The sequence below is a fragment of the Myotis yumanensis genome, unplaced genomic scaffold (genome assembly GCF_028538775.1).
Source record: "Myotis yumanensis isolate MYYU_CA2020_CCGP unplaced genomic scaffold, mMyoYum1.0.hap1 SCAF_18, whole genome shotgun sequence".
NCBI lineage: Eukaryota > Metazoa > Chordata > Mammalia > Chiroptera > Vespertilionidae > Myotis > Myotis yumanensis.
The window spans coordinates 4,070,767-4,095,200 of NW_027223769.1; the positions used below are offsets into that span (position 1 = coordinate 4,070,767).

Consider the following 24,434-nt stretch of genomic DNA (forward strand, 5'->3'; position numbering starts at 1 on the left):
GGAATTGAACCCAGGACCTTTCAGTCCACAGGCTGACACTCTATCCACTGAGCCAAACCAGTTAGGGCTAGGAGTTCACTTTTTGAATAATAAGAATAATGTGTCACGGGGGCGGGGGTGGGGAGGGCGGTGTATCAGGATTTTAGAGATGCGTAGGTGGGGCATGGCCAAAAAAAAGGTTGGGAACAACTGGTGTAGCTGGATTTTCTTGTAAACTGGATATTAGGTCTAGAACAGTGCTATTCAATAGAACTTCCGTGATAATGGAAATGTTCCATATGGGAGTTGTCTCATATGGTTGCCACTATCACATGTGGCTATTGAGCACTTGAAATGGGGCTATTGTGACCAAGAAACTAAATCTTCAATTTTATTCCATTTTAATTGCATTACACTTAAATGGCCACAGTGGCTATTGTATTGAGCTGCACAGATAGAGGACTCTGATTGGGTTCAGTTTTAGTTTCTCATTGTTGTTGTTGGTGGTGGGTTTTCTTTTAGGAGTGAGTAGGGTTTGGAGAGAGGAACAGGGATTTTTTCTTTTTTCTTTACAACGTGGCCAAATATTTTAATCTATAGAATTACTACTCCTACTATAGAATAAAAAAGCTAAGAGCACTGTATTCACAAATACACTGTATAGATCACACACACACACACACACACACACACTATATATACATGCATACATGTGTTTAAAATATGTACCACATATGCACTTGTTACCAATTTGAATAAGGTCACTGAAAACATTACAGATGACCCGAACCACAGTTAAATAAGAAAAAAAATCCTAATGATCAGTATTAGATTAACTGTGATATAATCTGTTTCCCCAGGCCCCACTCAACAGAGGGAGTCTTTGCAGCTGGACCACTTATGTGTGAATGTGCGTGTGTGTGTGTGTGAGCAGTGTGTGCACATGCATGTGTGTCAGGAGGTCAACTGTGTCACCGGAGTCAGGGATTCTCAATTCTGACAGCTACTTTCCTTGCAGCACTGAGCTGCCCGCCTCACAGTCACTACGAGCTGTGTTCCCGTGGCTGCCCACTGTCCTGTGGAGACCTCCCAGTGCCCGGGGGCTGTGGCTCTGACTGCCATGAGGGCTGCGTGTGTGATGAGGGCTTTGCGCTCAATGGTGAGTCCTGCGTGCCCCTGTCCTCCTGCGGCTGCTTGTACCAGGGCATCTATCATCCTCCGGGCCAGACCTTCTATCCTGGACCGGGCTGCGATTCCCTGTGCCACTGCCAGGAGGGCGGCCTGGTATCCTGTAAGCCCTCCACCTGCGGCCCGCATGAGGCCTGCCAGCCATCTGGTGGCATCCTGGGCTGCGTCGCTGTGGGCTCTGCCACCTGCCAGGCGTCAGGAGACCCTCATTACACCACCTTCGACGGCCGCCGGTTTGATTTCATGGGCACCTGTGTGTACGTGCTGGCTCAGACCTGTGGGACCCGGCCTGGCCTGGAGCAGTTTGCTGTCCTGCAGGAGAATGTGGAGTGGAACAATAGGAAAGTCAGTGTGACCCGGGTGGTCACTGTCCAGGTGGCTAACTTCACCCTGCGGCTGGAACAGAAACAGTGGAAGATCAAGGTGAGAGCAGGGATGGAACCTGAAGGGGTGGGGGTCCGGGATAGAAGGTGATCTGTGGGTGAGACCCAGGCAGCACTCAGCCCAAGGTCAGGAGACATAGGGCTCAGAGTGGATGTGGGAGGCATGGGGCTCCCAAGGCGAGGGCTGGCCAATCAGAGCCCAGAGTGGGGAGCCAAGGGACATGAGACCTGTTTTCATGTGGCCCAGTCTTCCCTCTCTCTGCCCTTTGACTATTCCCTCTGAATGTCTCTCCCACACCCTCCTTCCTTCCCCTCCATCTTCCCCTCCATCCACTTCCCTAGTCTCCCAGCCGCGGCAGAACATGATGCAATCAGAGGTTGGTAAAGTTCAAGGATGGGAAAGGGGTCAAGGACAGAGGATGATCTGTGGATAACGCCATCACTCCTTAATAGCCACAACCACAATAACAGAATTACGGTTTTATACAGCTGACTCCAGACCTTGGCGGCTAAGCTCTTCATACCTAACAGTGTCATTTGGTCCTCCCAGCAGTAGCTAGAGTGCCATGATTTGCTTTATTTTTTCGAGAGGAAGTCTCATCACTGGCCCAAAGGCCCCCAGCAAAAGCAGGACTTGAACCCAAGATGGTGTGCCAGGAGACAGCATGCTGTGCCCTGGGTGCTTTGATGCTTTTCTGATCGAGAAGCATTTGGTCTCAAGTGGAAACTGGCATTTCACTTACACTAGAGGGTTTTCCTCAGAGATCCCACTCCAATTCAGGCACACGGCTGTTGTACTAGTAGCAATATTGACGATGAGGATGCTGACGAATAGCTGACTATTTCATGTGCTCATGGATTTGATGTTTATATATAGTCCCTGATATAAGCAAGCTCCTAGAATACCACCTGGCATATTCCTGGCTCAAAATGCATGAGTTGTTGGTGTTGTTATTTTCACCTCATTGAATCCCCCAGCTTTGCCATGAAATGGGAACTATTAATATTCCCCCTATACAGATGAGGAAACTGAGGCATGGGAGAGGGGGGTAAGTCACTTGTCCTTAACCATTGCCCATTCCTGCTTGGGAAGTACGGTTGACTCTATTTAGGAGACTCGGTCAGGAGCATGTCTTTCTCCTACCTTCTCTTCTGATTCCTCACACTTTCAAAACAACCTAATGTTCACTGTGTCTGCGTTTTAAAAGGCCAAGCAAGTACGTTCATCAGAGGTGGATTTACAAGGCTTTGTTGGTGTCCAGCAGCCTTACACTGAAACAAATGATTTTTGGTTCATGGACTTGAAGTCATTTCCCTAGAAATTTAACCTGACTTTCCACTCACTGATGATTAAGGCAAAAACCCTTAGCACCCGTTTACTCTTCAAAATAAAAACTCCCAGTCACAGCTATTAATAATAGCAAGTGTTCCCAGAACACCCAACACCCATTCTGTGTCAGATATGCTTCTTAGCACTTCGCAAATATTAATATATCAAGTCCTGACAACAGCACCATGGGGTAAGCACCTCATTCCCACTCAGTAGGTGAGGAAGCAGAGACAGAGAGGTGACCCTCCTGCCCAAGGTCACAGGAAGACTGTAAGGGGCAGAGCTGGTTTGAACCCAGGCAGGTGTCTCTGGAATCAGTCACCGCAGTAAGTGGTGACTAAAGAATGACTGGTAAGGTTTATTCCATTGAGACCTGGATTAGTTTCTTGTGGCTTAAAACAACAGAAATTTATTTTCTCACAGTTGTGAATGTCAGAAGTCCAAAATCATAGGGCTGTACCCCCTTCAAAGGCTCTAGGGGAGAATCCCGCCTTGTCCCTTCCAGCTCTTGGAGATTCCGGGAGTTCCTTGGCTTGTAACCGCATCTCCCCACTCCAATCCTTGTATTCATCTTCGCTGGCCTTCTCTGGGTATTTCTGTGTCTTTTCTTCTGGCTCTTATAAGGCCATTTGCCATTGGACAGAGGGCTCACCCTAATCCAGGATGTTCCCATCTTAAGATCATTATCCTAATTACATTCGCAAAGACTCTTATTTAGAATGAGGTCATCTTCTAACGTCCTGGGTGGACATATCTTTTGGGACCACCATTCAGCCCACTCTAAGACCCTGTTATACCCAGTTTACAAATATGGAAACTAAGGTCATACACATCTTCAGTGTCAGGCAGGGGCTTGGCTAGGGTCTGCCCTCTCAGAGTGTACCCTCTGAAGTATGGCATCTCCTACCTCCCAGGTGAATGGTGTGGACATGAAGCTACCTGTGGTGCTGGCCCAGGGCCGGGTCCGTGCCTCCCAGCACGGCTCAGACGTTGTGATCCAGACTGACTTTGGCCTGCGTGTGGCCTACGACCTCATGTACAATGTGCGGGTCACAGTTCCAGGCAACTACTACCAGCAGTTATGTGGCTTGTGTGGGAACTACAACGGTGACCCCAAGGATGACTTCCAGAAGCCTGATGGCTCGCAGGCAGGCAGCCCCAATGAGTTTGGCAACTCCTGGGAGGAGGCCGTGCCCGGCTCTCCCTGCCTGCGGCCACCCACCTGCAAGCCCGGCGAAGACTGCAACCCTCCAGAGTGTGGACCTGAGCTGCAGAGTAAATACCAGCAGGAGCAGTTCTGTGGGCTCCTCACCAGCCCCACTGGGCCGCTGGCTGCCTGCCACAAGCTGCTTGATCCCCAGGGTCCCTTGCATGACTGTGTCTTTGACCTCTGCGTGGGTGACGGAAGCCAGAACATTCTCTGCAGTAACATTCATGCCTATGTGAGTGCTTGCCAGGCACTTGGAGGCCATGTCAAACCCTGGAGGAATGAATCTTTCTGTCGTGAGTAAGGGGCAGAGAAGGCAGAGACCAAAGGATGGGGCGGGGGGGGGGGGGGGGGGGCGCGGTGGGTTGAGGCACAAAAGGGGAAGACCTTGGGCCCTGCACCCTCCTTCCCAGGGGCTCTGAACCACACCCACTCTTTACAGCGATGAAGTGCCCCTCCAACAGCCACTATGAGCTCTGCGCAGACACATGCTCCCTGAGCTGCTCTGCACTCAGTGCCCCCCCCCAGTGCCCGGATAACTGTGCGGAGGGCTGCCAGTGTGACCCCGGCTTCCTCAGTGACGGCCAAGCCTGCGTGCCCATCCAGAAATGTGGCTGCTACCACAATGGTGTCTACTATGAGGTAGGAACTGGTCATCCTGAGCAGATCTGGGGCCTCATCTTAGACCTGCCCTTCCCACTGCCTATCAACCTCTCAGCCTGTCCGCTTGGCATCCTTCCTGTCCCTCCCACCCATCCCTCTTCCACAACCCATGGCCCCACTGTGATCCAGTGTGTCCCCTCCTACCTGGCTCCTCCCAGTTCTCACTTTTGCTTCCTTTGATCAATGTCCCCATGGGGGTGGGAAAGACTTTTGTAAATATGACCTGGCTCCCCAGGTCAAGTTTTGGCTTTGTATCCGGGTCTAGATTTTGCCTCTGTTACACCCGTGGCTACTCCCTCTGCTGCCCTCTCCCACTCTCACAGCTACTCCTGTTCTTTTGACTTGAATGTGTTTGTCTAAAGTAGTGGTTCTCAACCTTCTGGCCCTTTAAATACAACTCCTCATGTTGTGACCCAACCATAAAATTATTTTCGTTGCTACTTCATAACTGTAATGTTGCTACTGTTATGAATTGAAATGTAAATATCTGATGTGCAGGATGGTCTTAGGCGACCCCTGTGAAAGGGTTGTTCGACCGCCAAAGGGATCGCGACCCACAGGTTGAGAACCACTGGTAAAGTCTGTCTCCCTCAAAGAACTGTGAGCACCATGAGGACAGGGCCCTCCCTGAAGTTCTCCTCATATGAATTCTAATAATAGCACATCGGCAGATGGTGCTTACTATGTACCGGTCACTGTGTTAAGTGCTGTATGTGTATTATACTATACTGTACTATACTCTACTATACTATACTATAATATATAAATTTTTCATTATGAAAGTTTTCAAATATGCAAAAGAGAACTGTAATAAATCTTCACATACCCATCACTCAGCTTTAAAAAAAATCGACATTTTCCCAATCTTGTTTCATCTCTACCCACTTTCTTTCCAATCTGTATGATTTCAAGGAAATCCTTCTCATTTCATCTGTGCTTTATATGTATTGCTAACTCAGTTATACTTTCATAGGTAGGTGTAACTATTATCTGCAACTTACAGATGTGGAAACTGGGGCATAAAGAAGTTGAGTAATTTGCACAGAATGATATGATTGGAGCAGAGCAAAAACAGGCTTCAGACTCAGGCGGTCTGCTCCGGAGCCTCTGCTCCTCTTCACTCTGATATACCATTTATCCGAGACAGCAGATATTTAGTGGCTATTTTGTAATAAACAAATGAGTAAGTGAATGAAAGTGAGTGAATGAATGAATTGAACCCCAAGGCCATGTGGTGCCTTAGTTTCACACACAAGAGACCACCCTGATGAAAGATGTCCCTTTCCTGTCCTCTGGATCCCACTGTGCCCAGACCACCAGATGCTGGAGTCAGAGGGCACAGACCCGCACTGATGACTGTGCCCGCTGTCCCCACAGCCAGAGCAGACGGTCCTCATCGACAGCTGCCGGCAGCAGTGTGTGTGCCATGCTGGGAAAGGCCTGGTGTGCCAGAACTACAGCTGTGAAGCGGGGCACGTGTGCCAGTCCGTGGCAGGCATCCTGAGCTGTGTCAGAGGTGATGGGCTAGGGCTGGGGCCGTTGTGACTTGGAACAGAGCACAGCGACTCTGGAGCTGAGGGTGGGTGACCTGGATCGTTATGGTGGCAGGCACAGAGGACTAAGGATTGAGGTCTCAGACCTGGGACCCCTGGGCTGGGATTCCCAGGGCCATGGGCAGAGGCCCCCCAGGCTGGGAGGCAGGGACCCTAATGGTGGAGTCCAGGCTGTGGGAGCCCTCAGAGCTGGGCGGATGTCAGAGACCCTCAGCATAAGGGAGGGACAGGCAAACATTTTCTCTAAAGGGCCAGATGGTGGCTGGCCAGTTGGTTGAACATAGTCCCATACATCAAAAAGGTTGTGGGTTCGATTGCCAGTCAGGGCACTTACAGGAGGCAACCGATTGGTGTTTCTCTCACACTTTGGTCTTCTTTCTTTCTTTCTTTCTTTCTTTCTTTCTTTCTTTCTTTCTTTCTTTCTTTCTTTCTCTCTTTCTCTCTTTCTCTCTCTCTCTCTCTCTCTCCCCCTTTCTCTCCCTCTCTCTCTCTCTCTCTCTCTCTCTCTCTCTCCTCTATCTAAAATGAATTTAAAAAACATCCTTGGGTGAGAAATTAAAAAATAAAAGACTTAAAAATACACCAAGTGGCCAGATGATTATGACCACCCCATCAGTACTTCATTGACAATTCCAAAAATACTGAATATTGAAAACTTCCTAAGCAAATACTCTCAAGGTTTTATTATTATTATTATTTGCATAACTACTTCATTGTACCGATGGGGTGGTCATAATAATCTGGCCAGTCATAATAATTTGGTCACTGAGTGTATAAAATAAAGGTCCAGCTGGTAAATATTTAAACTCGCAGGCCATATGATTTCAGTCACAACAACTCAACTCTGCCATCATGGGATGAAACCAGCCACAGACTATCTAATTGGAGGTGTAGCTCTAATAAAACATTATTTACAAAACAGGCAGCTGGTGGTGCCACAGTTTGCTGACTGCTGATATGTGGGATTAGTCTTGGGGCTTCAGACACCATCCCCAAGGGGTTTGAGAGACTGGCCACGGGGACAGGGACAGAGTCCTGAGGTCTCAAGCAGAGACCCCACCAAGGCTTGAGTCTTGGATACAGGGCCCCATTGAGTGGAGGATCAAGATTTTTAGGGAGACCATCTCAGACACGGGGACTTCCCAGACTAAATCTAAGATACAGAGCCACCCCTGGGACTGGTTTCTTAGGGTGATGGGCGGAGAATAATTGCCTTATTTCTGAGGCTGAGGAAATGGAACCTCCAGAACAGACTGAGACTTCAGGGCTGATGGGCAGGGTAACAGGGACTCCTAGGGAGGAGGGGTATATTGGTCAAAATCTAATCAGGAGACAGAAACCACACAGCAGCTGAATAGGGAAAGTTGTATAGAAGGAATTCTTTCCTTGTAATGAGGATGGACACTAAGGAACATACAGCAGATACGGCCCCTGCCCCTAAGGCTAAAGCAGAGCACGGAGGGAGGGAGGGGATGGGAAGAGGGCCCACCCCAAGGCCGAGAGGAGGTCTCATTGGAAGGTGTGACTGCAGCCCACTGGATGGCCGAGAGGCTGTGCAGGCTGGAGCTGGCGAGCAGGAAAACGCCCCCTGCTCAGTGGGTGTCCCACATGCCTCTGGCTGCATGCCCCTGGCCCCCAGAGTCAGTATCCTGCACAGATGGGAGTAGATGTTGGGGAGCAGCCAGCCTCATGCCAGGCAGCCCCTCAAGGTCCTCTCTCACCTGCCCCCAGAACTGTGCCATGGTGTGACGTGTCGGCCACAGGAGACGTGCCAGGAGAAGGGTGGCCATGGTGTGTGCGTGCCCAACTATGAGGCCACGTGCTGGCTGTGGGGCGACCCCCACTACCATTCCTTCGACGGCTGGAACTTTGACTTCCAGGGCACTTGTAACTATGTGCTGGCGACAACCAGCTGCCCAGGGGTCAACTCCCAGGGCCTGACACCCTTCACTATCACCACCAAGAATGAGAATCGAGGCAACCCTGCTGTGTCCTATGTGAGGCTTGTCACTGTGACTGCCCTCAACATCAACATCTCCATCCACAAAGGCGAAGTTGGCAAAGTCCGGGTAAGTCCCACAGGGTGGTCCCCTGAGCCCCCAGCTGGGCAGGAGGGGTCCTGCCGGCCACAGTTAGGAGCTCAGTGCTCTCTTCACTTAGGCCTGAAACAAAATGGAAGCAAAGCAACAGTTACAGCAACAACATTAGTTCTCTGTTGGGAATTCAATGAGCTCACCCCTTTGCAAAGGGCTTTCATGTAGGACTTCAGCATTTTACCTTTTTCCATAACTGGCTTTGTACCCAGGCTCTCCGTGTGAGCTGTGTGATATTGGGCCAGTGATTACTTAGGAATGGGGATCACCGCAGGCCCTGCCCCACAGTGAGGGGGGTACACATCAAGTGCTCAGCTGAGGGTCTGACCCCAGGAAGCCACCATGAATGTTTGTGAGGGAACAAATGAGAAGCCTAGAGACTCCAATGTGGAGCAACATTCAGGGAACTAGAGAGAGAGATGGGTCACCCTTTCTGCCCAGGGTAATGGAGATGCAGATTAATGGCAGCTCACGGTGGGGGGGGGGGGGGGGGTGAGGTGTGGAGCAGGGTAGGTACTCAACAAATGATGGTGAGTGGAAGAGATGCCCAGACACACAGAGGTGCCCAGGGAACCAGGAGGGAGGGAGCAAGTGGGTGAGAGACCCAGAAAAAGACCCAGAGAGGACCAGATAGAGACCCAGAGAGAGTGCACACACACACACACTCAGAGAAACCCAGAGAGATCGATCTAGATGTAGAGAGACAATAGGGAGAGGAAGGGAGGGAGATGGCAATCAGGAGAGATCTAGAAAAAGATGCAGAGATAGGCTTCATTCCCCAGGACCTGAACTACAGCAGATGTCCATGTTCGTCAAATGACTATGCGACCATCGTTGTGAGGAAGGCCTTGGCGGCTTCCAGCCATGAGGCCAAGTGAGGGAGGCAGAGGCCAGGCTGGGCCTCCACACCTTGAGTGACCTCTCTTTACCTCCCGATCCCCCCTTCCCCGCAGGTGAATGGTGTGCTGACAGCGTTGCCTACCTCTGTGGCTGGTGGGCGGCTTTCAGTGACTCAGGGAGCATCCAAAGCAATCCTGGCAGCCGACTTCGGGCTGCGGGTCAGCTATGACTGGAACTGGCGAGTGGAGGTGACGCTGCCCAGTAGCTATCATGGTGCCGTGTGTGGGCTCTGTGGGAACATGGACCGAAACCCCAACAATGACCAAGCCTTCCCTAACCGCACACTGGCTCATTCTATACCCGTCTGGGGTGGAAGCTGGCGAGTCCCAGGCTGGGACCCACTATGCTGGGATGAGTGTCAGGGGTCCTGCCCAACATGCCCTGAGGACCAGCTGGAGGAGTACCGGGGCCCTGGTTTCTGTGGACCCCTGGCCGCTGACGCGAAAGGCCCCTTTGCAGCCTGCCATGCCCATGTGGCACCTGAGAGCTTCTTCAAGGGCTGTGTTCTGGATGTCTGCCTGGGCGGCGGGGCCCATGACATACTTTGCCAGGCTCTGGCTACCTATGCTGCCGCCTGCCAGGCTGCTGGCATTGTCATCGAGGACTGGAGGACACAGGCCGGCTGTGGTGAGTGCTGGGGTGAACAGGGCAGGACTTGGGGGTGCGGGTCCTGTCTCTGCAGGGCTGGTTTGGTTTCACTCCAGTCCTTCTGGGTCTTTTTATTTCGTTCTCTGTTTTTGTCTCTTGGTGCTTTTCCTGCACCTTCCTGTGATTGTCTCTCTGTCTCTATTGCTCATTCTCTCTCTCCTGTCTCTGGGTGTTTGTTCTCTCTCTGTGCATCTCTTGCTCTGTTTCTCTATCTCTCTGTCAGTCCCTCGGGGTCTCTATCTCAGTCTCCTCCCACCCTATCCTCAGATCCCACCCTCTAACACCATTCTCTCTCTTTCTCCTCCTCCCCCTCTTTAATCCACCTGCAGAGATCTCCTGCCCCAACAACAGCCACTACGAGCTCTGTGGCCCACCATGCCCTGCCAGCTGCCCGTCCCCTGTGCCGCCCACGATCCCAGCCCCATGTGAGGGCCCCTGCGCTGAGGGCTGCCAGTGTGACGCAGGCTTTGTGTTGAGCGTAGACCGCTGCGTTCCTCTGGATGGGGGCTGCGGCTGCTGGGCCAACAACACTTACCACGAGGCAGGCAGTGAGTTTTGGGCTGGTACCACCTGCTCCCAGAAGTGCCACTGCGGACCTGGGGGTGGCTCGCTGGTCTGCAAGCCTGCCAGGTGTGGGCTCGGTGAAGTGTGTGCCCTGCTGCCCTCAGGCCAGTATGGCTGCCGTCCCGTTAGTACGGCTGAATGTCAGGCCTGGGGTGACCCCCATTACATCACTCTGGACGGGCACCGATTCGACTTCCAAGGTACCTGTGAGTACCTGTTGAGTGCACCCTGCCATGCACCACCCGCTGGTGTTGAGAACTTCACCGTCACTGTTGCCAACGAGCACCGGGGCAGCCAGGCCGTCAGCTACACCCGCAGCGTCACCCTGCACATCTACAACCACAATCTGACCCTCAGTGCCCGCTGGCCCCGACAGCTGCAGGTAAGGGGTCTGTGGATCAGACAGGAGCACATGCCAAGCCTGAAGTTGCCTGGGAGTTAGTGGCCTGCCAATCCCTGAGTACCAACCACAGGTTCAGAGTATAGGCCTTCCAAGGCTTGGAGCGGTGGCTTCCCCACCTCTGAGCTTTTGCTTATTCCTCTAAGAAAAGTATCTGCTTCAGAGGGTGTTATGAGGAGCCAGTGACATCCTGACTAAAGATTATTACTATTATTGCTATTATTAAAAGGAGGGAGGTCACGTGCTCAGGGTGCCCACGCCCCTTCCTGCCCCCTCCCACTCACACACCCAGGAGGTAGGAGACAGGATTCCAATCTGAGTCCTGGCCGGTCACTGCCTCCACCCACTCCACACGCCCGCAGGTGGACGGCAAGCTCGTGGCGCTGCCCTTCCAGCTGGACTCGCGCCTGCGCGCGCACCTGAGCGGCCCCGACGTGGTGGTGGCCGCGGCCGCGGGGCTCTCCCTGGCTTTCGACGGGAACAGCGACGTGCGCCTGCGCGTGCCGGCGGCGTACGCGGGCGCCCTCTGCGGCCTGTGCGGGAACTACAACCGGGACCCCGCCGACGACCTGACGGCGGTGGGCGGAGACCCCGGGCGCTGGCAGGTGGGCGGTGCCGCGGGCTGCGGGGAGTGCGTGCCCGGGCCGTGCCCCGCGCCCTGCACGCCGGAGCAGCAGAAGCCCTTCAGCGGCCCGGACGCCTGCGGCGTGATCTTGGCCCCGGACGGCCCGCTGGCGCCCTGCCATGGCCTCTTGCCGCCCGCGCAGTACTTCCAGGCCTGCTTGCTGGACGCCTGCCAGGCCCAGGGCCATCCCGGAGGCCTCTGCCCGGCCGTGGCCGCCTACGTGTCAGCTTGCCAGGCCGCTGGGGCCCAGCTCGGCGATTGGAGGCGGCCGGACTTCTGCCGTGAGTACTCATCCATGCGTGGGCCGCAGAGTAGGGGTCTCCCCGCCTCACCCTTCACAGGGCCCTGAGACCAGAGCCTCTCCTCCACCTGCCTCTCCCGAGCCAGCTAGCTCCGTCAGAGAAACATCTTGGCATTCACTCGCTAAATGCACCAGCTCGCATACTGCAGTGGGAGAGGCTCTGAATCACCTGGTCAGAACACCTGGGTCCAGCAGACCCTCGGGGAACATGCGCTCAGATATCTGAGGCAGATAAAGTGGGTTGGCTGACCCCCATTAGAGCTACACAGCCAGACACACCTGGCGAAGTAGATTCTCCCAGGTACCCCTGGTCACAGAGACCTTGGAAGTTACACCTGGTCAGATGCCCCTGCACTGTTTCAGACACTGAAATACACAGGAATTGGTCCAATAACATCAGAGAGGGACTCTGGTTAGAGACACGGGGCAGATACACCCAGGTGGAATCCTGACCCTGACATAGCCCTAGGCAGGTAGGTACAGATTCACACGATTCACACCCCAAGATACATCTGGCCCCACCCCCAGTCAGATTCACATCCTGAATACCCACAGCTGGCTTAGACCTGCATAGATATGCATGGTCAGGTTGATCAGGTTGGCACACAACGTGGTCAGAGAGACCTGGTCCCCGGAGCCCCACACTGAATTTCCCGGTTGGATGTGCTGGATCTGACACCCGCTCAGATCCCTGGACAGATTCACTCATGAAAAAGGCAGGTAGAGCATTCAGACCCAGGTGGGCAGGTGCTTCCACTCTGCACCTCCCCCTGGACCATCCCCTCTTATCCCCACAGCCTTCCAGTGCCCTGCCCACAGCCACTACGAGCTCTGTGGTGACTCCTGCCCTGTGAGCTGCCCCAGCCTCTCGGCGCCAGAAGGCTGTGAGCCAGCCTGCCGGGAGGGCTGCGTCTGCGATGCCGGCTTTGTGCTCAGCGGCGACACCTGCGTGCCTGTGGGCCAGTGTGGCTGCCTCCACGAGGGCCGCTACTACCCCCTGGGCGAGGCCTTCTACCCAGGCCCTGAGTGCGAGCGGCGCTGTGAGTGTGGGCCGGGCGGCCAAGTCAGCTGCCAGGAGGGCACAGCCTGCCAGCCCTATGAGGAGTGCCGAATAAAGGACGGTGTCCAGGCCTGTCACCCTAAAGGCTGTGGCCATTGTGTGGTCAGTGGGGGCATCCACTACAATACTCTTGATGGACGTGTCTATGATCTGCATGGCTCCTGCTCCTATGTCTTGGCCCGAGTCTGCCACCCACAGCCTGGGGATGAGGACTTTGCCATTGTGCTTGAAAAGAATGCGGCTGGAGACCCCCAACGCCTGGTGGTTACTGTGGCTGGCCAGGTTGTGGGCCTGGCTCGTGGCCTGCAGGTAAGTAGACATGGTCTTGCCCTGGGAATCTGAAAGGGGCCCTGCCTTGGGGACACTGAGGGGACAGGATCCTGCCCTGGGAAGTTTCTGGGAGACGTGGTTCTCCTTAGGGGTCTAAGGAGGACACTGCCCCACCCCAAAGTGACCAAGAGGGACACAGCTCCACCCTGGGAGTCTAAGGGGACAGCCTTATCCTGCCTTATCTGTGGTTCTGTGAGTCCCTGACCCACCTGATCCTTCCACCCAGGTCACTGTGGACGGCGAGGCTGTAGCCCTGCCTGTGGCTGTGGGCCATGTACAGGTGACTGCTGAGGGCCGCAACATGGTTCTGCAGACAGCCAAGGGGCTGCGGCTTCTCTTTGGTGGTGATGCCTACATCCTCATATCCGTCCCCAGCCCCTTCCATGGCCGAACCTGTGGCCTCTGTGGAAACTTCAATGGCAACTGGAGTGACGACTTTGTTCTGCCCAGTGGCACTGTGGCCCCCAGCGTGGATGCCTTTGGAGCTGCATGGCGGGCACCCGGCTCCTCCCAAGGATGTGGCGAAGGTTTTGGGCCCCAGGGCTGGCCTGTGTGCTCAGCAGAGGAGACAGCGCCATATGAGAGCATCAAGGCCTGCGGGCAGCTCCGGGACCCCAAGGGCCCCTTCGCAGCCTGCCACCCGGTGCTGAGCCCCTCTGAGTACTTCCGCCAGTGCGTCTTTGACCTGTGTGCCCATAAGGGCAACAGCACCTTCCTCTGCCGTAGCCTGGCTGCCTACACAGCGGCCTGCCAGGCAGCCAACAAGGCCGTGAAGCCCTGGAGGACAGACAGCTTCTGCCGTAAGTGCCCGTAGGGCTCCCCAAAGGCCTCCAGACCAGGCTTGAGGATGCCCCCTGATCTGCTTCCAGTTCTGCCTGCATCTTAGGAGCAGTCCATCTCTGTTGAAGGACCTCCACCCTAGCTTCTCCCTCAGCACACCCTACTGGCTTCTCTCTGGCCAACTCGCTGACTGGCCCTTCTCAGACTCCTTCAGGGTCCTGTTCTCCAAAACCTCAGATGCAGTTCTCCTTAGGTCTCATCCTGGACCCTTTCTGTGGTGACCTGGAAGGGTGGGTTGGCAGGTCATTAGTACACAATAAAGCCTGAGTCTGCGACTCAGCCAGACTCCACAGTATGGGAACATGTCCCCTCACATCCCCCAGGACAAGGCTGCAGCCCTCTCAGATCCCCAGGACAGGGCTGTGTCCCCTCCCATCTCTAGGACAAGGCAGGGGGCCCTCATGCCTCTCTGCAGGGCTGTGTCTCCTTTGTTCTCCTCAGGGCAGGACCCACTTTCAGGGCCATTATCCATCTCCATGGCCTTACATTTGTCTTCAGTGCTGAGCATGGACACTGTCTGTCTCTAGCCCTGACCTCTCTCCTGACTGCTAGCCTCAGGATTCCAGTGGCTTCCCGGACACTTCCTCTTGGGCGTCCTTAGGGTTCTTCATACCTGCTGTGTTCCCGTATGACATCAGCTTTTCATCCCAAACTTGATCCTCTTATTTCCCAACCCTGGTTCTTATCTCAGGGCAGCCATACATCCACCAGTTGCTCAGCCAGAGCCCTGCGCTCCACCCTGAAGGTTTGCCCTGGGTCCTCAGCTCCATTGTTGCCCCATCCTCGCCCTGACCACTCTGCCTATACTTCCCCGATGCAGCTCTGATCTCACTGGGCCAGCACTGTTTATCCCACTGATGTGATCTCCAGGGCAGGGCCTGGAGCTGTCTTCATCACTTGTGTCCCCAGGGCTCAGTGTGCAGGCATGACCCCACCCTGCCTTCTCTCTCTGCAGCACTCAAGTGCCCTGCCCACAGCCACTACTCCATCTGTACACATTCCTGCCAGGGCTCCTGTGCAGCCCTCTCGGGCCTCACGGGCTGCACTTCCCACTGCTTTGAGGGCTGTGAGTGTGACGATCGCTACCTGCTCTCCCAGGGCGTCTGCGTCCCTGTCCAGCACTGCGGCTGCACCCATGATGGCCGATACTTGCCAGTGAGTAGGGGCTTGAGGCGGGCAGGGAGGGTGGAGGGGCTTGAGGGAGACTCAGAACTTGAGGGAGACTGTGCTGACCTACTCAAGGATGGGGACAGAGGAGCCATCCACATTTCCTAGCTGTGACATCCTGTATTAGTTTCCTGTGGCTGTGGTGACAAAATGACCATAAATTTGGTAGCTTAAAACACGAGAAATTATCCCCCCACAGTTCTGGAGGCCATGAATCAGAAATCAGATCACTGGGTCAAAATCAAGCTGTGCTCAGGGCAGCACCCTCTCCAGAGACTCTAGAAGAGAATCCACTGCTTGCCTCTCCCAGCTTTTGGTGGCTGCAGGCATTCCTTGGTTTATGGTCACATCACTGCAGTTTTTGTTTCTGTGTCATACTCCTCTTCTGTGTGTGACATAAAAATTCCCTCTGCCTCTCTCTTAGAAGGATATACATGATTGCACTTAAGGCCTATCCAGGTAATCTCTCAATCTCAAGATCCTTAATTTAGTCACATCTGCAAATACCCTTTTCCCATATAAGGTAACATTTACTGGTTCCAGCCATTAGGACTTGATATCTTTAGGGGGCTGTATGGTTGTTATTCACCTACTACAGTCGCTCCCTGAGCCTCATTTTTTCATCTGTAAAATGGGGTTTATCATCATCCTTGAGCCATCGGTGTCTGAGGATTGGGTGCAATTTGCACATGAAAGGCACCCATTGAGCACTGGACCTTGCCCTCCACTGCTCAGTAAAATTTACAACAGTGCAGTAGGTAGTACAGCTAAAAACAGTTTAATAATGTAAGTTGAAAGTTAATTTATTTTTGTTATAGATGATTTATTTTTATTATTTATGTTTTTTGAGCTCTTACTCTTGTTACCAGACTGCTTCTGGCAAGGTTTGGGACCTTTTGCATGTCAGGTGACTTCCAGGTTCTTGACTTGTGCAGGAAAAAATTCAAGATAAAGTTCAGGTGAAAGTGAGTTATTAAAGCTTAGGACAGTGAGGCAAAAGAAGGTCCTTGGAGACAGGATCAGGAGGTAAACCTGAGATGAGCTGCCACTGCCCACTGCTTTCCTGGTTGTGAGTCTCATCAGAACTCTTAGCAGCCATGGGTCAGGCTTCTTTTTAAAAAGATTCCCAGGTGATTCTAATGTGCAGCCGAGGTTGAGGACCACTGCCTTAGAGTTTAGGATAAAGAAGGCAAAAGGACACACCTGAGGAAAGGCGCGCAGGCACGCTCAGAAGAAATGTGCTGGCTGGTGTTCTTTGTCCTGGGGGGTTTATCTGTTTTCTATGGGCAGGAATTTTAGGGGAGGTGCTAGTTTTCATTGGATTTCTGGGTGTGTTATTTACTAGGCTGATATTTTTAAATGGGCATATAATGGAGTCTGGTCAGTTTTACCTCTATCTTGAATTAGTCTGGATCTAACTGGGTTTTGTCATCTACCTCCATGACTGTGGTGATTTAAACCATTTGCTCTTCAATTAGGCATCTTCAGTTAGGGAGGGTAGGGGTTTGTGATGCATTAGCTTGCTGTTAATTGCTCAGCCGTTCCGGCCATTTGTTCAACCATTGGTCTCAGTTTCCTCATTCCACTTGCCAGGGAATTTTCCTAATTTCTTACTTACCTACCTCATTACTCTGTACCAAGTTTGTTACAAATGTTAATTCATTTAATAATCATAATATCCCATGAGACATTTGAATGATACAGAAATTGCATAAAGAGAAGTCAGCTCCAGGCTGCCTATTAGAAAGTGGTGGTACTGCGAAGCACAGCCAGCAGCCTGGGCTCACCCTCTGAACTACTAGGCATCCTACTTCTTCAAAAGCATATTTATTAAATAAAAGAAAGGTGGGTAACCACATTCACTCTCATTCATCCCAGTGTTACTAATGGCAAAAAGGTGGGCTAGAGGGTCTGGATGTGCAGGACTTCTGGAGAAAGAGATGCCAAACTTCTGCTTCTTCAGGTCTCACAGCCGATAGGAAGCCCTCCTTGACCCCCTAGGCTGGGTTAGGTACCTCTGGACTCCCACAGCCCCCTGTCTTTTTCCATCCCACTCCGCCAGTGCTGAAGGGTTTTTTGGATTTGTGCACCTGGGGTGGAGATACAAATGTGGGAGTCATCAGTTTAGAGATGGTATTTATTTGTTCTATTTCATTCATTTATTTTAAAGTTTTCGAACTTTTGTTTTTAAAGACTTCAAACTAAAGAAAACTTGCAAGAATAGTACAAAGAACTCAACTGTTGCCCTTTTGCCATGTATGCTTTATTATCCTCTCTCTATAAATATATATATATATATACATTTTTTTGAACCATTGAGAATATGTTACAGACACAGTGCCCCTTTACCTTTAAGTGCTTTAGCGTGGGTTTTCTAAGAATAAGGAAATTTGTTTAATACCACCACAGTACAATTCAAAATCAGGCAATTAACACTGATTCAATACTATTATATAATCTGATGATGTAATTCTAATTTCACCACTTGTCCCCATAATGTCCTTTATAACAATCACCCACCCCCAGGATCAGGTCCAATTAAGGAGCAGACACTACTTTTAGTTTTCATGAGATTTAAAAAAATAATTATCTTTATTGTTGGAAGTATTACAGATGTCCCCCTTTTTTCCCCATGGACCCTCTCCTCCACCACCTCCCAGGCCTTCACCACACTATTGTCTGTGTCAATGGGTTATGCATATGCATATGAATTCTTTGGTTAATCTCTCCCCACCTGAGATTCGTCAGTCTATTCCATGTTTCTTTGTCTCTGGATCTATTTTGTTCACCAATTTATTTGTTGAGATCATCAGATAGTAAATAAGATAGAAGGGGAAAAAAAGATCTAAGGACTGAACCTTGGGCAAGGAAGCATTAAGGATTTGGGAGGAACTTGAAAATGGGTGAAGAAAGAGCAGTTGGTTACGTAGGGGAAAAAACACACAGGAGAAAGTAGTTTCCTGGAACTGGATTTCCAGGGCCCTATGTTCTGGACTCTGGGTGCCAGGACTCTGAGATGTTTCCTGCTCACCCCTACCTGTGTCTGTTAGCTTTTGCTGGTTACAAACTACCCCAGAACTTAGTGGCTTAAAATAGCTATTTATTTAGTTCACATTTCTGCAACCCTGCAATTTGGGCTATGCTCACCTGGATGGTTCTTCTGTTGTCCTCTAGGCTCACTCATGTAACTCTAGTCCCCCGGTGAGTTAGCTTGGAGCTAGTTGAGTGTCGTCAGTGGGGATTGTTGTCTCTCTTGCACAGGGTCTCTTGTCCTCTGGCAGACCCAGGCTTGTTTTCATGGTGGCCGGCAAGGAGAGTGGGGGAGAAGCTGTAATGTCTTGAGGTCTTGGCTTGAAACTGACACAGCACTGTTTCTGCTGCATTGTGAAAACCAAAGCATAGTCTTAAAGCCAACCTGGCTCCGTGGGGAAGGGGAAATAAACTACATTTCTTAATGGAGTTGTTGCGAAGTGATCTCATACGTTCAGAAGGTCGAAGGATTGTGGTCATTGCTGCAATCGACCACACCGCGGTAACCTGGCCCCTCTCTGTGCACAGGTGAACTCCTCCCTGCTGAGCTCAGACTGCAGTGAGCGCTGTTCCTGTTCCTCAAGCACTGGCCTGACATGCCAGGCAGCTGGCTGCCCTCTGGGTCGCGTATGCGAGGTCGAAGCTGGGTCCCGGGACTGCTGGGTCCCCCCTGGTCTCTGTTCCCTCTTTATGGGCACCAATCTCACCACCTTTGATGGAGCCCACAGTACTGTCAGAACCCCTGGCATCTACGAGCTCTCCTCCCGCTGCCCAGGAATACAGAAGACCATCCCCTGGTTCCGTGTGCTCGCTGATGTCCACTCTTGCCATGACAAAGTTGAAGCCGTGGGTCAGGTTCACATCTTCTTCCAGGATGGGCTGGTGACTGTGACCCCAAACAAGGGCGTGTGGGTAAGCCTTGGCACGAGGGCATGTCTCCCTTGGGCTTTGTCTTCCTGTTGCGGTGTCCCTCCATTCCTGGCTGCCTGTCTATCTTGCTATCTGTTTTCTTTATCTAGATCTCTACAGTTTGGTCTCTGGATTTGGTCTAACCAACTGAGCTACCTGGCCAGGGCCATTTACTAGTTTTGATGTTAGTTTTGACTCTTGGTTGCAAATGACAGAAAACCAAATTCAAATTTCCTTGAGCAAAGTGAATTCATTGGCCCGCATAATTAGAACATCCAGGGAGAGAGCCTCAGGAGAGGCTGGATCCAGGTGCTCTGGCAGAATTGTCTGGATGTGTACCTTCATCTTTTAGACTTGCTGTTTTCCAAATCATCTTCATTTTCTGTGACTCCTTACAATATCCCCAGACACAGGAACTATTATTATCCTCATTTATACTTTCATGTATAATGAGGGAAACTAAAGCCCAAAAAGGTAAAGTCATTTACTCAAGTCACTCAGAGAATGCCTAGGAGACCCAGGCTTGAACCCACCAGCACCCATGCTCTTAACCACTTTGATGGGAACAGGGCGCTGGTGGTAAGTGTGTAGATACAGGGAACCAAGATGGATTCCAACTACAGTGCTCAGTGGGAATTTCCACTGACACTGTCAATCACAGGCCACTTGATCCTTCTGCTTTCTCTTAGGGACCCCCCAGGCCCATTGTTTGCATCAAGAGTCCGTTCCAGCCCCACGTGCCCCCTCCATTCTGCCCCTTGCCTTCCTGTCACCTACAACTGCCTTTTATTTGCTAAACCCATGGTTCTCATCACCCCAATTCCAGATTTCTGAAAGAGAGAATCTGTTTGGCTTAACAGGACTAATGCTGACTCATAGTCTCCTCATTTATAGTTCATATATGATAGAGCCCATGACCCAAGCATAGATGTCAGGTTGCACTAACGTTCCCAGATGAGCACATCTCTATTTCCACGACCTGTTTATTGATTGCAGAGATATCCAGTGGTGTCTTCTAGGTCCAGTCGGGAGATAAAGCCCAGGCTCCACACACCATCCAGTGGATGGTTTACATCCTTCCACCAAAGCACGGCGATGGTCCGAGACTCAGCCCTGGTGGAAGTAGGGGGGCTGGAGTTCTCTCTTTAAAATATATATATATATAATGTGTTTATTTATTTACTCCTCAACTGAGGATATTTTTCCAATGATTTTTAGAGAGAGTGGAAGAGAGGTATATCGATGTGAGAGAAACACATTAATTGGTTGCCTGCTGCAAGAGTCCTGACCAGGGCCCGGGCCGGAGAGGAACCTGCAACTGAGGTATGTGTCCTTGACCGGAATCGAACCCGGGACCCTTCGGTCTGCAGGCTGACACTCTATCCACTGAGCTAAACTGGCTAGGACTAAATATATTTTTATTGATTTCAGGGAGCAAGGGAGAGGGAGAGAGAGATAGAAACATCAATGATGAAAGAGAATCATTGATTGGCTGCTTCCTGCAACCAAGGGTTAGAGCCCGCAACCTAGGCATGTGCCCTGACCAAGAATCAAACCGTGACCCCCTGGTTCATATGTTGACACTCAACCACGGAGCCATGCTGGCCAGGCAGGAGTTCTCTCGTTAGTGTACTCTGGACCAATCAGTCCTTTTCTCTGGCCATCTGCTTGTTTCATAATTCAGGTTAACGGACACCTCCTCTTTCAAGAAATGATTCTCTACACAGCCAATAGATCCATTCTAAAATTATAAAATGGACCAGGTCATTCTGCTCTTTAGAACTCTGCAGTGGCTTTCCCAGAACAGCGTTCCAAACTCAAGCCACCTCCCTTCCATCCCTACAAGTCCTTGAGAGAACAACTCCTTCTGGCCCCTCCAGCCTCATTCCCTGCCTCATTATGCTACTAACAGGCCAAACTGGCCTGTATGCTATTTGTATAGAAGCCAAGCTTGTTCCCACCTCAGGCCTTCTCATTTGCTGTTCCCATTGCAGCAGTGCTCTTCTCCCAGAGACTCTAAGAGTTGGCTCCTGCTCGTCCTTCAGGTCTGAGTTCCAGCATTGCTCCTACAGGGAGATCTCTCCTGAACACCTGCAGACACTCTCACTCTTCATCCCAATCTCAATGCTATTACTCTCTTTTATTCCCTTCAAGGCTCTTATCACTATCTGAAGTTATCCATTATTTCTTTGTTTGTGTTTGCTGCCTTCCTTCATCACTAGATATGATCCTTAGATGGGCAGGAGTCCTGTCCATCTTGGTCATTACTTTGTCGCCAGTACCCACATCAGGGCCTGGAACCTAGGGGGTGCCCAGGAAAAGTTTGGTTTTCTGACTACATTCAGCCCTGTTCCCTCTGCATCAGTCCATGTGCTGGGTAACACAGATGACTCAGACCCAGTCCTTATACTTTTAAAGCTTGCAGCCGGGTTAAACTTTCCATTCACCTCTCCAGCTCTCCTTCGCTGCATCCATCCCTTCTTCTTCTCTCCCTCCTTCTAGCCATCTCTTCTCCCACCTCTTTCCATTTTTCAACTCTCTCTCTCTTCTTCCCTTCCTTCCTCCTATTCCTTCCTCCTTCCTTCCTTCCTTCCTTCCTTCCTTCCTTCCTTCCTTCCTTCCTTCCTTCCTTCCACCTGTCTATTCCTCCATCCATGCATCCATCCATTCATCTATCCATCTTTTCAGATCCATCTACCTATCTTTTCTATCTGTCTACATCTCTCTTCAATCATCTGGCAGAGTAAGGCTCAAGATACTAAAACATTTAGAAAAAAAGAACTTTCTTTCAAAAAAGTTCTCTAGGGAGTCTAACTTTAGAAGGATTAATTCATCAATGAAAAGAGACAACAGTTATATAAAGGAAAAAACTCATAAGATTACCAGGTTAACTGAGTCTACAGCCTATGATAGATAAACAGTAATTTTCTCATGTGATCATTATGCTTGCTAGGGTATTACTTGGCTTCAGACATCAGCATTGAAACAAATAAGGGGTGAAGTTACTTTTGTTAGGGAACCACTAACTTACAGGACATGCTCAAGGGTTCTTTTATTTTGAAAACTAGAACTATGTACACAGGATGACACTGGGGTTTGATTGATTGTTCGTCTATCTGGTACAAAGTAACCCCTTGTATATATGCTTATTGATCTGTTGATCCATCTCTGCATTCATCCTCTCTCTAATCTTCTCTCCGTCCATCCAAATCTCCAACTAAATTATGTATCCATCTCTCCATCCTTTCAGGTCTTCATCTGTTTCAGCATCTGCTTCTCTGCTTTTGCTCCTTGAACTTGTTATCTTGCTTGGGGTCTTCGTCCTGGTAACATCCCAGCTCTTCTGTGGCTCTAGCCTAACGTCTGTGTCTCCCCCCTTCCCCTCCCCGCAAAAAAAAAAAACACAGGTGAATGGTCTCCGAGTCCGAGTAGATCTCCCAGCTGAAGTGTTAACATCTGTGTCTGTGAATCGGAATCCGGATGGCTCCATGCTAGTCCAGCAGAAGGCAGGGGTCCGGGTACAGCTGGGCACCAATGGGCAGCTGACTGTGATGGTCAGCAGTGACCATGCTGGGATGCTGTGTGGTGCCTGTGGAAACTTTGACGGGGACCAGACCAATGATGGGCATAACTCCCAGGGAAATACAACAGTGGAGCACTGGAGAGCGCCGGACTTCTCCCCATGGTGAGGATGTAGCATGGAAGCCAGTTTACTTGGGGCCAGGGCACCTCGATCCTCATGGGAAGGAAGCAGTTGGGCGGGTGCTCAGTCTGTAAGAGCAAGTGCTAAGTGTCTGTCTCTTGCAGTCATGACTGACCAGTTATCCACTGGAAATGAGGACTTCAGGACCTGATCCATCTGGAGGCTGCAATAATTCAAGGATGCACTGTATCACTGTGTCTTCCTTCCCTGCTTTCTCCCTCTGCTGAGCCGCTGAGGCTGATTGTGAGAGCATTGAATAAATATCTTAAGCTAAGCTGCATGCCCATGTGTCTTTTTAAATATATACATATATATTTTATTGATTTCAGGGAGGAAGGGAGGGTGAGAGAGATAGAAATATCAATGATAGAATCATCAGTCAGCTTCCTCCTGCACACCCCCCATTGGGGATAGAGCCCACAACCCAGGCATGTGCCCTGACTGGGCATCGAACCATGACCTCCTGGTTCATAAGTAGATGCTCAACCACTGAGCCACACTGGATGGGCACCCATGTGTTTTATTCCTGACTTCCTGCCTGCATAGTAGGGTCAGATGCTTGGGGAATCTGGCACATGATGAATATTTATTGGTGGGTGAAAGGATGGATGGATGGATGGATGGATGGGTGGCGACATAGGTGGGTGGATTGGGAGCGGGATGGATGAGGGGATGAGGAGATGGGGAAATGTATTAGAAGAATGGGTGGATAAAAAGATGAATGATTGGATGGAGGGCAGGAGTAGAAAATGGAATAGGTCTAGCTTTACCATTTCTTTTTTTTTTTAAATATATTTTTACTGATTTCAGAGAGGGAGAGAGAGAAACATCAATGATGAGAATCATTGATAGGCTGCCTCCTGCACACCCCACAATGGGGATCAAGCCTTGCAACTCGGGCATGTGCCCTGACCAGGAATCAAACCATGACCACTTGGTTGCCAGCCTGGCAGCTTTATCATTTCTAACCCTAGCAAGTTAATGTCTCTGTCACTTAGTTTCCTCATGTGTCTTAGTCCATTCAGGCTGCTGTAACAAAATACCATATAATAGGGGAGGGGGGTTATAAACAAATTTATTTCAGGCTCTGGAGGCTGAAAAGTCCAAGATCAAGGCACCAGCAGATTCAGTTCTGGTGAAAGCCTGCTTCCTGGTTCATAGATGGCTGTCTTCTTGTGTGTGCTCACATGGCAGGAGGACAAGGGAATTATCTGGGGCCTCTTATAAAGGCACTAATGTCATTCATAAAGGTGCCACCCAAATTGTAACTGGACAATCAATGGGTCCGTGTTGCCTGTCACTACTTGAGCCAATTAAGCAGAGACAGGGTTGAATCATGTGAGTGTTTATTCCAATACTGGCGGCAGTATGGGAGAGCAGCAGGTCATCCACAAAAATCTGCTTTGCAGCCCCCATAAGCCAGCTGCTTAAGGATTACATGGGGAACTAGGGATTACAGGCAGGGGTAAGTAGGAGGCTGGGGTGGGACTCCATTGTTTGGGCAACAAGGTTGTTAATCTTTCAATGATAATAGGCAGTTCTTTTTTAATATTTTTATTGA

At 50.9% G+C, this 24,434-nt stretch overlaps 1 protein-coding gene across 1 annotated transcript in view; it reads left to right on the forward strand.

Annotated features, from left to right (window-relative positions):
• Positions 1–23,147, forward strand: part of FCGBP (Fc gamma binding protein) — a 41,466-nt gene extending 18,319 nt beyond the window's left edge. The window contains exons 7-20 of the mRNA XM_070397936.1: positions 998–1,590; positions 3,795–4,383; positions 4,530–4,729; positions 6,128–6,266; positions 8,035–8,372; positions 9,350–9,923; positions 10,274–10,890; positions 11,271–11,814; positions 12,632–13,203; positions 13,451–14,024; positions 15,020–15,219; positions 18,790–19,173; positions 22,578–22,855; positions 22,978–23,147. Of these exons, the coding sequence (XP_070254037.1) occupies positions 998–1,590; positions 3,795–4,383; positions 4,530–4,729; positions 6,128–6,266; positions 8,035–8,372; positions 9,350–9,923; positions 10,274–10,890; positions 11,271–11,814; positions 12,632–13,203; positions 13,451–14,024; positions 15,020–15,219; positions 18,790–19,173; positions 22,578–22,855; positions 22,978–22,987 (5,612 nt within the window). The 3' untranslated portion in view covers positions 22,988–23,147. The remainder of the gene's footprint in view (positions 1–997; positions 1,591–3,794; positions 4,384–4,529; positions 4,730–6,127; positions 6,267–8,034; positions 8,373–9,349; positions 9,924–10,273; positions 10,891–11,270; positions 11,815–12,631; positions 13,204–13,450; positions 14,025–15,019; positions 15,220–18,789; positions 19,174–22,577; positions 22,856–22,977) is intronic.
• Positions 23,148–24,434: the final 1,287 nt, after the last annotated feature.